Below are 13,691 nucleotides of genomic sequence, written 5' to 3'. Positions count from 1 at the left end.
TTTTGACAGTTCCGAACAACTGACAGGCCGATACCGTCCGGCGGACTGTTAACCAGTGGGCCCCTTAGGGTTAAACTAGTAAAGACAGGGAAAAATAAGATAACTATAAATGTGTAAAAAAAATAAGTTATATGTGTTCGGAAGCCTCCGGTGGGTGAGTCCCACTCGCACTTGTCCGATTTTGTTATAATTACTTATGTTAATAGCTCGTGTTGTATGGAACGCTTTTAATAAGCTATGAATACAATCTCATGCTCATATTTAGGGACCCCGATTTATAGGGGTTATTATAACTACCCCTTTTCAGGACACGTTCTACCAAAGGCGCTATGGCGCTCTTTAGGGGAGGGCTACGTCCAGCAGTGGACTACATTGCCTGATGATGACCTAAGTCTCATGTTAAAGTGTATGGGTCAAAAGTAATTCAAACGTTCAATAGGTACCTTGTACTGAAATGTAGTGAAATGCGTGTCTGTTGTTTTGGCGAAGAACTTTCCCCACCTTCCAGATAGAAAATTCGAGTAATGCAGCTACATCTCTGATGTTTCTAGTCGGCTCTTCCTCGAACAGTGCCAAAATCCGGTTATCACACCACAATCCCTCTTGGTTCATTTACGTTCAGATTTCCAGTTTCCCGTAAGCGGCGGTAAGTGTTTTGAAACGTGTGGCGGGTTGGTAAGCGTCTATTAGGGAATCGTTTCTGATAGATTCTTTGCGCTGCTCGTGCAACACCATCGGCTTTACCATACGTCATTAACATGTCCGCGTATTCTTCATTCGAAAAAGTAGCCATTTTCAAAACTCAACAAAACAGAGATTAATAAAAGCACTAACAAAAGACAATTCAGTTTTCTGCCTTCTGTTTTTGTTTTAGGGCTTTTTAAGTTCCGACGTCGGTCACGTGTCCCGCGTTTCGCGCCTAAGTTTTATTTTTTTAGAACGGTCGCCCACTAATAAGACCCGTTCACAAATTACAATTTGATAGACAAAACCAAACACAAATTAACTATGGACACGACGCGACGTCGGAACCTAACAGCTTTTGTGCTATGTAAGAGGGAGATAGAACCTTCAACTAAATTTACGAAAGATAGGTTTTAAACCTTCACAACCAGCAAACCTCATCGCTGAAAAAAACCCGCGTGTGGATAGGCAAAAGGGATTTCAAAGGAGATTACAGCGCGCTGCAGCGTCAATGTTTAGGCATCGATAATTTTTGCCTGTTACGTCCGTTACAAAACATCGGGAAAAAATGAAGTTCATGAAAGGTTTTTTTGAGATTATTGTACATTATTAGAAAGAGGACAGAACACAGAATTTTGTAAAGTAATTTCAAGAACATGGTCTCTTTTTGTTTTTTTTTTAATTGAAAATCAAAGTTGACTTTGGTGTAAATTTTTACATGTTGTAAAACATTTGAGAGGGTTAATAAAAAAAACTAGAGATTAAATGTCAGTAATTTTGACTTTGATGAAACCGTTTAACGTTAGACATCACGACGCAATAAACGTTGCATCTCTCTACCACTTACTTTTTTTTTCAATTTATGTTTAAACGAGTCGGCCTTGAAGATTTTTCAAAAACAACAAAAAAAGCAAATAAAAATACTCGTGGGCCCAAAAAATTTTTAAAGGGCGCGAATAGATAGAAAACTACCCCACTTATCCGCCATTTTAATTTGGCAAACGATGGACCAAACACCCTGTATACTAATTCCTAATGACAAGTTTGTTCGGAGCTTGTTATTGTCTTGCAAATGATGTTTTCACCATCGGCGTGTATCGTCGGGGATAGGTATACGCATCTCCAATTTCCATCCACATACCAATATGTAGGTACCCAGCCCGATTAACTGTACATATAAGTATCTCCTCTGAAGTGGGCCTTTAATTTTATCCTCCCATCGGATTGGGGGTCAATGATCCGGTTTTTTTGGAGCGAGGCATATGGAGATGGTAAGATACGTTTGCTTTGCTCCATCTCCCATCATTCACATCACAATATCATCAACATTGTCTATTGCGGATAAAGCTATTTACTGTTTATTTCAGAGTCGCACCGAATTCGATTGTAACATAGACGACGTGTTCAACGCGATGGTAGGCGAGCTGCTGGCGGACCACCTCAATAGGTTCAACGGAGATATCGCCGCGCAGTGCACCGCTTTACTCAAAGAAATCATCAATTCCATGTTTAATTAAGTTGACTTTCATATGAATGTTCTTTTTACAAGCTTTTTACATGCCGTGTTAGTAAGTGTAAGTCAAATAATGGAAAAGTTAGAACCACTTCGGATCTTGACGTTATGAAAGGACGGTGACTACCTACTCGTACCTATGTAAAATCGACATCATCGTGTTGCTTGTTTTATTTTTGTGTCATATTTTATCTAATAACACTATTTTAAGACAATAAATCGTTTACCTTAATGCTTTTTATTTCTATTACGTACCCCTAAAAAGTTATAGTACCTACCCACAGTAAATAAAGCGCGAACGGCTATCAAAGTTAGTAAAACCCTACATCTAAAAAAGGCCTCGCGGTATCGTACTTGCCGAAAAATTAAAAGTAGGTACTTACCGATAGAGTAGGTAAGATAACATTAGACCTATTCGCTGACAGACCCAGTCTTGATTGATCGACGCACATGAATCGATTACCTATCAACGACGATTATCGCGTTACCAGCCTGTGCGAGGGTTCTTCCTTATTCCAACACGGCAGGAGATCAGTTCGCCAACTATCAGCGATACAAACAGGTGTGTATAATAAAATGTAATAATTTTTTACTACCTACCGTAAAACCATCTAGGTAGGTAATTCTTAAGAGCAAATACTCGTATTCATCCAAAAGCAACACAAACACCACGATCAAGAGAGAAAAAAACTTCAGATTATTTTCTCTTTTTTCACACTTTTCTTTATTTATTTCAATAGTGAGATTTGAGTTTGAACTTGGGCAGTAACCGCGAAAATCTAAGTTCGCAAATTGCGAGCATTTTTCTCTGTCACTCTAATTACGCCTTCATTGGAAATCGCAAATTGCGAGCATTTTTCTCTGTCACTCTAATTAAGCCTTCATTGGGTAAAAGAGAAAGATCCCCGCCATTTGCTAATTTCGGTTTTCGCGGTAGCCCCTCTGATCCTTAAATTGACTTGGGCTATAGATGCGAGGTTTGCGGTACCTATGTACCTCCTTACAATGTTGAGATCCAAAAGATGACTAATTAAATATCAGCTAGGCAAGGATTAGATCAGATACTTACTAATTTTTCTATCAATTTTCTTGTGTACATACTTACGTACTGTCTACGCCATCTTGGTTCTTTGTGGGGCGCCATTTATTATAATATAGTAACTGCTCTCTCCCCTTAAGTGGAGATTGATAATCTAAAATGAAGGACTTATTACACGACGCACTACCAAAATAAAACAGTGCTGCGTAACCAAGACACATCAAATTTAATTTCCAGAATGAAATTGCTAGGAGTCTTGCTGCTGTGTGCGGTCGTGGTAGCGGTGCCGACCGCCGTAGAAAAGATCGACCTCGGCTTCGGTAAATGGATCTTAATATTTCTATTCTAGGAGACAAAAATATCCCAGTGCTTCCCGATAATTGGCAACCTTAGTTTAAAATTCATTGGAAATTTACACTATTATTTTATATATATATTATGAAAAACACTATTAAACGCTGGGACAACTAGCTTATAAGTAGGGAAGTATATATTATCGTGTATATTTTGATTGTGTTGAATATATTTATTTCAACTTTACAGATATTTCCGATAATGGACTTACGGACTCCGAGAGGAACGCAGCCATTGAATTCCTTATCAACCAGTTGATCCGTCAGCTATTCAACTATATCCGTTCCGTCATTAACAATGGATCCTCACTCTTTGGCATTCCACCTCTAGACCCCTTGTTCTTGGAGGAATTCCGCCTACACCTTCCATTGGGACTCATCAAGTAAGTCTGCTTGGAGATCGTATTAAACTCCACGTTTATAACAGCACCGAAAAACACTACCTACCTACTTACTCAATGGACTGAATTCAGTGGCCAAAATTGCGTTTTTAAAAAGAGGGAGCATAATAAAATTTCGTTGAGAGCGTAAAACAATATGACCAAAGTGACGTTTAAATTAGAATGTCACTTTAAACGTACGCAAATTTCTAAATTATTTAGAATCTTTGAGATTCTAAATTAGATCTTGAAAAAATAACTAACTACTTTTTGTTTTGTGGTGATTAAGTAGGTATATCAATTATGATTGTTTGTTCTTGAATGAAATATATCTAATTCTACTTTTATGCGTACTTTTTCGTGACCATTAATTATTGCCAGAAAAAAGTATGATTGCTATTGAATAAGTATATCAAAGTTGATTTTAATTTCGTGTTTCAATTGTAGCCTTGACCTAGACCTGAAGAATGCCTTGATGACTGGTATCGGCGGATTCGTCGTGCACACCAGCACGTTCACGCCGTCCCAACTGTCCTTCGAAGTGGACATCTCTGTGCCCAGCATTGTGATCGAAGCCGGTGAGCATTTACTATTAGTCGATTTTGCTGAGCGAATTCAGTCATTGACCACTAGGTATATTTTTAACTTGATTAGGTACAGTCAACTGTAAAAATATGGGTGTAGCCAACTGATTCAAAAATATGTCCCATAGTTCCTAATTCGCTGACATAAGAGCTATGGGACATATTTTTGAGATGATTTGTGCACCCATATTTTTACAGTTGACTGTACATATTTTACTGTTGAGTGTACATTTCTGAAATAAATTTAATTGTAGTTTTACAATTTAGCCTTTGCCTCTCAAAGCAAATACTTTAGAGTATCTACAAGTTGTTAAGTTAGTCGGGTACCGCTACCGATTTGACATGTAGAAGTAGGGATAAATGAAAAATCTCGTTCGGCACGAGTATGTCCCCCCCCCCCTCACTTGTCACCTTTATGGTACCTATTGCTGATCTGAGCGTTGCCTTTAATGCCTTGCGTCAAATACTACTCATTTTTTCTACGCCACCACCACCACGAATTTATAACCACCATTTGGTTACCGTGAAAAACTTGATCAATCCTATATCGTATTCTCATTCTCACGTAAAAAGTGAATACTAATTGTCCAATGCTTCATTCGGTTGCTATGCGTGCTGTCAGATTTGTATTTGAATTGTATTTAATTATTTGTTATTTAATTGTATATTATAGGTGCTTATATTTGTGTCCGTTGTATTATTTTCTGGGCAAATTTATTTTTAATATTAAAACATTGTGTGTAATACGGGAGATAGATGGTAAACTCGAATCATATAAACTTTATCTTCGCTGTATCTCTCTCTTTCTCTCTCTATTAACGGCTCTCGTTAATAATTTTGGCCATGTCTCCATTATCTCCTCTCATTAGTCCCCAAACGATCTGACCCGAGGGCCACGACTAGGCCTCCGTTTCGTTTTCGCAGGAAGAATTGTATAGAATTTGTCTCCTTTTGCGAGGGCCAACTTGACAGACTCGCCGTAGTTCAAAGAGTCCTATCTTTAATTGTTGGGTAATTATTGTGGAGTAAGAAGAAACTATACACCATGTCTTTTTTGATTTCCGTTAATTTCAAGGGTGCATTCCTGAGCTTAAATCAAGTAACTTTCTCAAAGACACCGATATTCTAATTAACTCCATTACGGAGACAATCAATAATTTATTTTTTTCCTATAAGGCCTCTACAAGCGTGTACACTTGCCTTAGGGCGGTTTACATATTGATTAGTGTTTAGAATGAGTTCAAACATTTGCTACTAAACTTAAGTACAATATATATACAGTGGTACTACTAAACGAAATTAATAACTAGCTTAAATCTAAAATAGGCCCTTGAGGCATTGTACCAAGGATGCTGGCTGCATTTCCTCGCTGTATCGCAATGCTGATACGTTGTGCGAGGTAGCCGCCAGCTCTTCGGTCACCAGTTACGTCAACCAGACGCTTCGCGATTTCTGCGAACAACTTATGCGCGCTGGGACCCCATGGACCTAGAGTTTCATCACCAAATGGTACAAAATGGTACTCTCTACCGAGGCTCTTATATTTGTTACGTTTTAGAATTTCGGCGCTTTCCGCCGCTCCGCCCGCTTTTACAGTAGTCCGTTGGAGGTGGGACGGTGCCAGTGTGTCTACGCAGGTAGCATCCCACACCAACATCCGTCCCAAGCTCCAAGGAACTAAGGACACTCCATCGGGCCTCTTGCCATCATCTCTGATAATGCCAGTCGGCTCAAGAAGAGCAGGCACATTGATGGTGGCAAGAGACCGACGGACTATGTCATTAAGCGACGCATGTCTCGAAAAACGGCCTGCACTTTTTTGACAAGATAATCCGTGGTGTCCCAGTCGGTCCACGTCCGTGCCACAAGAGCATATGTGTGGCGTACACACCGAAACCCCGAATCGCAAACCAGTCGCCAGTCTAAGGGAGGCCGGATCCAAGAAAGTACCAGTATTGGGCGAAGGATGGGCATGTAGCCAGTAACCGGCTTCCCGGGCTCCGACCGCCAAAAGCCTCGCGCGGTCTGGACCTGTACAGTTGTTTAGGAGAGTATTGTAAGTTAAATCACAGTAAACATTATCCCAACTCCTTTGTGAATTTGGGTTGTCTGGAAATTGTTTGCCTGGGCAAGCAATTTTAAAAGCATTTTTGGCGTCCTCAAAGCCCGCAATCTCACAGTTTGTGGGCAAAGCCCTTAAGATATTTCCTATGAGACCAGACGTGCTATGAGTGGACGCCAAAAAGGCTGGGGAAGCCACACTGGAAATTTTGCGAATTCCTAAACCTCCAAACCGAATGGGGAGGGACGCTTGAGACCAGGAAGGCTCACTTAGCTGAATGTTTAGAATCGTCTCTAAACTAATTTTGATCAAATCATCTATGGGCGACAATAAATTTTGATGTTTCCAGAAAGGACAACAGCGGAGCACATACGTAAATTTAGGGACAAAAAGGCAGAATTTAAGAATCACAAGAGCATAATGAGGGCTAATTTCGAGTAAGCGATCCGTGTGACTTTTGAATTTAGTTATGGAGTTAGAAATATAATCGGGAAAAGATTCTTCGAATATAGGAGAACCCAGGAGGCAAAGAGAATACTTGTCTACTGATTTGATATTGGGAGTCAGATCGTCAAATTTGGGTTGTAAGTTGGTCAAAGTACAAGAAGATTTTTGAATAAAGAGTTCGCATTTACTGAAATTCAGTTCTAAACCAATATTTTCGAAACTACTCTTAATAAAAGACAAATCAGAGAGTACAGTATTCACGTCACCTCCTAGGGTTCCGTCATCTAAGTACCACACATTGAATTTTGATTTTAAATTTTTGATAATTGGATTTATAGCCAAACTAAAAATTGCTGGCCCGAGAGGGTCACCCTGCTGACAGCCAACCTCGGAAGATAATTCATGTGACTTGTACATTAATTTAGATGAGTCTGAATAGCAAAAGAAAAGGTAATTGTATAGTTTCGGAATTTTGTCCTTAACTTCTGTCAGCAAGGTGTCTCTACTAACTTAAGTACAATCTCGGTCGATCGATGTTCGAAATGACATTGATATGTCACAGATTTCAATTGTTTGGTTGAGTTAAATGTAGGTAATGCCCGTGTTACAATAACGCTATATGCTGCATTTAATTACTTTTTAAACTTAGATTTTTTTTAAATTTAACTATGCCATTTACTTCTCCTAAACGTACCGTAAAATGGGGTGAGTAGGGTCAAAACTGAAATTCAAACCTCGATAACATTTTATTTTTACATATGAAAACTGAATGGTGTATATAATAAGTGTTCCGGAAGTTTGTATTTTAGTTTTTATTTTATTTTGGGTAGTTCCATTTCATAACTTTGACAATAAAGAGGAAAACCCACCTCACCCCGTAGTGCCTCGTATTTGGGGTGAGAGGGGTTTTCATACAAAGGTGATTTTGGAAGATTGTTGGATCGATTTTTTTTATTATGCGTATTACTATAGCTCCATTTTAAATTGGAATACATTATTTTTGTAGCAGTAGCCTTAAAATCCCTTCTCACCCCCCTCTCAACCCTTCTCTTCCCATTCATAACCCAACTCTCCCCGCAAACCTACTCACCCCGTTTTACGGTACTTAACCATACCCCGAAGTTAACGGAATTCAATAAAAACACGATTTCTAAAAATTCATTTTTTGAAACCCTCATTACAACTGGACATCGAACCTTGTGAATAATTTGTTAAAAATTGCCGGTTTATTGCGGTATAAGATACCTACCTAATTTAAAGTGCGTTAACTAGAATACCAATAGCGCGCTGGTGGCCTAGCGGTAAGAGCGTGCGACTTTCAATCCGGAGGTCGTGGGTTCAAAGCCCGGCTCGTACCAATGAGTTTTTCGGAACTTATGTACGAAATATTATTTCCTATTTGCCAGTCGCTTTTCGGTGAAGGAAAACATCGTGAGGAAACCGGACTAATCCCAATAAGGCCTAGTTTCCCCTCTGGGTTGGAAGGTCAGATGGCAGTCGCTTTCGTAAAAACTAGTGCCTACGTCAAATCATGGGATTAGTTGTCAAGCGGACCCCAGGCTCTAATGAGCCGTGGCAAAATGCCGGGATAACGCGAGGAAGAAGAAGAAGAAGAACTAGAATACCAATAGAACTTATATACACCGTGTTTTTATTGAATTCCGTTAACTTCGGGGTATGGTTAATTGTACGTTTAAGAGAACTAAATAGCATAGTTAATTTTCGAAAAATATTTTTTCCTTCTTTAAAAAAAAAGTTTTAAAAGTAATTAAATGTAGCATAATATGCCCGTGTTACTATATTATAGCGTTGTTGTAACACGGGCATTACATTTAACTCAACCAAACAATAGAAATCTGTGACATATCAATGTCATTTCGAACATCGATAGACCGAGATTGTACTGAAGTTTAGTAGCAAATGTATGATCTCATTCTAAACACTAATCAATATGTAAACCGGCCCTAAGGCAAGTGTACACGCTTGTAGAGGCCTTATAGGAAAAAAATAAATTATTGATTATCTCCGAAACGGAGTTAATTAGAATATCGGTGTCTTTGAGAAAGTTACTTGATTTAAGCTCAGGAATGCACCCTTGAAATTAACGAAAAAAAAAAACAAGTTGAATATGTAGAATAAAACAAATTTCATCATTTTTTGTTATACTAAAACTAGTGTCCGACCGAAGGTTCGGTTTCGGTTTCGGTTTCGGCCAGTTTCGGCCAAAAATTCATGTTTCGGCTGTAGTTTCGGTTTCGGCCAAAAAACGGCCGAACCTTTCGGCCGGGCCGAAACTTACGAAATGGTATTTGGAACAGAGACCAAAAGTTGGGGAATAAGTAGGACAACGATATTAATACCTAGGTACATATACTGATTCATGTATAGGTACAGAAATTAATTGGTTTATTACATATACTGGACGGTCGACGCAGTCTTAAGAGGCTGTCAATACCTATAACGCGCACACTGACTAATTGTATCGGGCCCTGGGCAAGAGAATAATAAGAAAACTCATCATGTTCCTCGCGTAATCCCGGAATTTTTGCCGAGCCGTGGCAATGGGAATGGGAGCCTGGGGTGCAATTGACAACTAATCCCAAGAATTGGCGTAGGCACTAGATTTTACGAAAGCGACTGCCATCAGACTGACCTTCTAACCCCGAGAGTAAAGCATGCATTAAGCATGTCGGCAGGCAGTGCAAGGTTCGGGGCCCCCTACAGTTAATTCTGCATACAACATGTTCTGTTGTTCAGTACAGGGAAATAAGTTTGCGTTTTTAATTTCAATCTTCAGGCGTTGGCTGAGTATCAGCTCGGCCTGAGTCGAACGATGTCTTTTTCGCTCTTATTCACTCAGTTATTCAGTAATTTTCCTATCTACCTCTAATGGCAAATTTTAAGCGAGGCTATAGGGCTCAACTAGTGCCGCAAAGTTGATTTTCTCAATAGTTAATATTTTGCAAGGCTGAACAGCTGACTATTGATTAAAACGAACAAAAAACCCTTAAAATTGTCCCCAGTACAGTTTTGTTATACTAATGCTCGACCTTAGCCTCACTTTTTACCTCAATATACCATTGGTTTGTGTTCCACATGTCCTCTATACTTCAGCTTAGCCTTTGGCCTCGCTGCGCCTTGCTCGGCCTGCGGTCTCGCTTTTTAATACAATGGACATTGGTTGGAGTCTGTGCTCAACTACTTATCCTGAAGCTTGAAGCACGGCTTTGACTTCGCATGAAAGTTCGCCTTACTGGGGAACTTCGGACTTTTAGGCCCAGGTGAAGATCGGTACACGGCCTTGCGATATTGTCAACAAAAAATTTCGCGCTCGCTGTGCTCGCGTTTTTGGCTGGTTTTTTGGTTGTCCCTGTATCTACATATTAACTTGACTGGTGAATGAATAGAGTTAGACCAAGAAAATTCTGCAATGATTTTGATAGCATATACAGTGCAACTAGTGCAAATGTTATTTATACTTACGTCATAATTTCGTAGAAGTACTCTAGTAATTTTCTTAAAAAACTGCTTAAGTAACATCAATTTCAAGGACATTGGGTGTTGACAGCCCCATAATATGTGTGTAAAAGCGGTTTTATGACATTTTTTCAACGATTTTAACAACTCTACAAAAGTTTCGGTTTCGGTTTCGGTTTCGGCCAAAACTAGAGCCAAAGCCGAACATTCGGTTTCGGTTTCGGTTTCGGCAAAAAAACATGTTTCGGTCGGACACTAACTAAAACCCCATAACTAGAACTGCCTGACATCAAATCTATAGTTTCGGGTTTACCATCACTGCTGTGTGCTGCCATGTGATTAAACACCATATAAGACATATTACACTTAGGTACTTTAGACATTGTTTTTTTTGTTTCTTATCTCGACTCTGTATTTTCCTGAATGGATTCCACATTCATTATTCGTTCCTGTACCTTATGATTCTTTTATACCTACCTATGTTTAAAATTAGTAGGTATTTGAGTTATATATTTTCTACGAATTTTAATATTTTTTCTTTATATTCTCAGAGAGCTACGATTTGGTTGGAGATCTGTTAACTGCTATTCCTCTGTACGGAAAAGGCAAAGCAAGGTAAATGGATAATACCTACGTTTTTACTATTTTAAGCATTTGTAACTTAACGTCTTTCCTGTAGACATTAGAAGCGCTTTAAAGCTTTGTTTTTAGTTGAACTCATATTAAAATCTCAGGCAAAGACTTATCAACTTATATACATCAGTATACCTACATAAATATGAGCGATAAAAATATAACATACCTACATGCATGCATGACCAACGCAAAACATAATAACTAGGTTCTTCATAAATAACTGGACATTTACTAGTTTTTATTTTTTATTTAGATTTATTAGTTTCGCTTACACTTACAAAATAGGTAGTAGGTACTAGGTACATCTCATTAGTCGTTAGCCAAGCAAAGACCCTTACAGCATAGGTATATAAGTAATATACATGCTAAACATGCTTGTTCACCTACCTATGTCAGTAAAAATCGAGTAACATTTGCCTTTAATTATGTGCTTATTCCTTTAATATTTTTTTTTTCTAGATTCCAAATTGATGGTTTCCGCTTCAGTGGAACGTTGCTTCTGAAGCAATCGGAAGACGGCCAGTCGGTGATACTCGACAGAGTCATCAACTCCTTTTACCAGATTCCTCATTTCAAGGTAACTAATTGGAATAAACGTCATCGTTATAGGTACTAAAGTGCACTGCAGGCATGCATAGTACGGTCGAAAGTATTAATTTATGACCCATTTCGTATCTTGTCACAGTGACAATCAATATGAATGTCGCTAGAGACCTCAATACTATTTACACTGTGACAAGATATAAAATGGGTCATAAATTAAAACTTTCGACTGTAGGTACTTAAAATATTTTTCACGATGGGTACACTGACCGGTGCCATTTCCATATAATTTATAATCCAAAAAGGCAAAACGTCGAAAAAGGTGTAGGTGTTCGTTTGGGCCAAATACCTTTCTCCAAATTTCACTTCCCAACAAACTTATCGCAATAGTTTCATTTCCCAAGGGAACCTTTAGCAAAGTTACACTTCGCATATAATTTATTTGGTCAAATGATCATATATAAAATATATTAAAAGTGGGGGGTTAGGTTAGGTTAGAACTGCGAGCCTTACAGAAACGAAATGCTACTAGAAAAGTGGGTTTGATTAGGTTCGAACTGCGATCCTCACAGAACCGAACTGCTATCAGAGAAGTGGGTTAGGTTAGGCTAGAACTACGACCCTTACAGTTTTAAACGAAATGCTACTAGAAAAGTGGGTGGTTTTACCTCCTTTTCTACATAGTGCACCATCTACAATAATCTTTCACCGGCCCCCATAGAATTCGGTTTCTTTTTCTTAAAAATTAAAATGTTTATGGTTCAACTAATCACATCCGTATGCGTAAAACATAATCAAAATGATAAAAAATCCAAGGTCGGGATTAAGTTTTTCAAATAAAAGCAAAAATAAAAATATCTATTGGTATGTAAATTGTATGCCATACAATATGTTATGTTTAATGATACATTTGACTAAATAAAACTTGGTAAAATGAAACTTGTCCAAGTAATTATTTGCTAAACAATAACTTGCCAAAAAAGACTATTGCTAACTGAAAAATTGCGATAAGTTGTTTTGCCAAAGATTTTTTTGGGAAACATAGTTTGGGATGTGATACTTTGGGAAACGTTTTTGGCCCATTCGTTAGTAAACCGTCGAAAAACTGTACATTTAGATGACAAACAAGGAAACCTACCCAACTGTCCGACTCAGATTTGATTTGTTTTGATATAATAGAGTAGTCTAAAATAACAGACACGTATTTTTTGTTAGCTGCCCAAACTCAACCTATTGGGAGAAATTGTCCTCTAAAGTACTGAAAAGTGACCAAACCCTCGTAACTTCTGTAGAGAGTTGTGTTTGTCTACAGAAATCTCATTATCGGGGCGAACTACTAGTTTATACACTAAGTTCACTTATTATGTACTTACTTGAACTGTTTCATACTCGCATTTTGAATGTTACCTAATATGCAGTAAAAAGCTCACCAATAGCATTTTATTTCCAGTCCGAGCTGACCGGCGTGATCGGGGGCGGTAACATCGACCAGGTAGTGAACGCCATGCTCGAGGACGTAATCATAGACTACGCCAACCGCTTCCAGGGCGCCATCGCCGCCGCCGTGTCGTACGCGCTCCCAGTGGCCGTCAACCCCGTGCTCTCAACGCTCGACACCTGGAAATACATCGATAGATTCGTCTAACCTCTCAGCTGCTTTGCAATAGCCTCCTAAGCCCCAAGGTCCTACCTAATCTAGTATTTCTTCAGTTCGATGACATTTAAATCATACCTATTCAATTGGAACAGAGTCGCTTTTGCTATGTTTCGTTCAATCTTTAAACGCAAAATCAACTGTATTTCCTACACTTTAGGTTCAGTTTTCAGTGGCAAATGATTTTTTTATTTGTATGCCTGGGCCTTAGGAGGATAGGACAAGTTGTACATGTGCATTTCAGCTAGTTTTATAATACAAATTTAGTGACAAAACACGTTATTGTTTTAAACGCTAAGTATGGAACGAACTGTACAAT

At 38.7% G+C, this 13,691-nt stretch overlaps 1 protein-coding gene across 1 annotated transcript; it reads left to right on the top strand.

Moving 5' to 3' along the window:
• The first annotated feature begins 2,667 nt into the window (after positions 1 to 2,667).
• LOC134804443 (uncharacterized) lies at positions 2,668 to 13,379 on the top strand. Its single transcript, XM_063777483.1, has 7 exons — positions 2,668 to 2,759; positions 3,474 to 3,556; positions 3,780 to 3,972; positions 4,417 to 4,547; positions 11,091 to 11,154; positions 11,635 to 11,752; positions 13,169 to 13,379. The coding sequence occupies exons 2-7, from the start codon at positions 3,475 to 3,477 to the stop codon at positions 13,361 to 13,363; spliced, it is 783 nt and encodes a 260-aa protein (XP_063633553.1). The 5' UTR covers positions 2,668 to 2,759; position 3,474; the 3' UTR covers positions 13,364 to 13,379.
• The last annotated feature ends 312 nt before the right edge of the window (positions 13,380 to 13,691 follow it).

The sequence above is a fragment of the Cydia splendana genome, chromosome Z (genome assembly GCF_910591565.1).
Source record: "Cydia splendana chromosome Z, ilCydSple1.2, whole genome shotgun sequence".
NCBI classification, from domain to species: domain Eukaryota; kingdom Metazoa; phylum Arthropoda; class Insecta; order Lepidoptera; family Tortricidae; genus Cydia; species Cydia splendana.
Note: the sequence above shows the minus strand (reverse complement) of the source record. Positions and strands in the feature narration are given on the sequence as shown.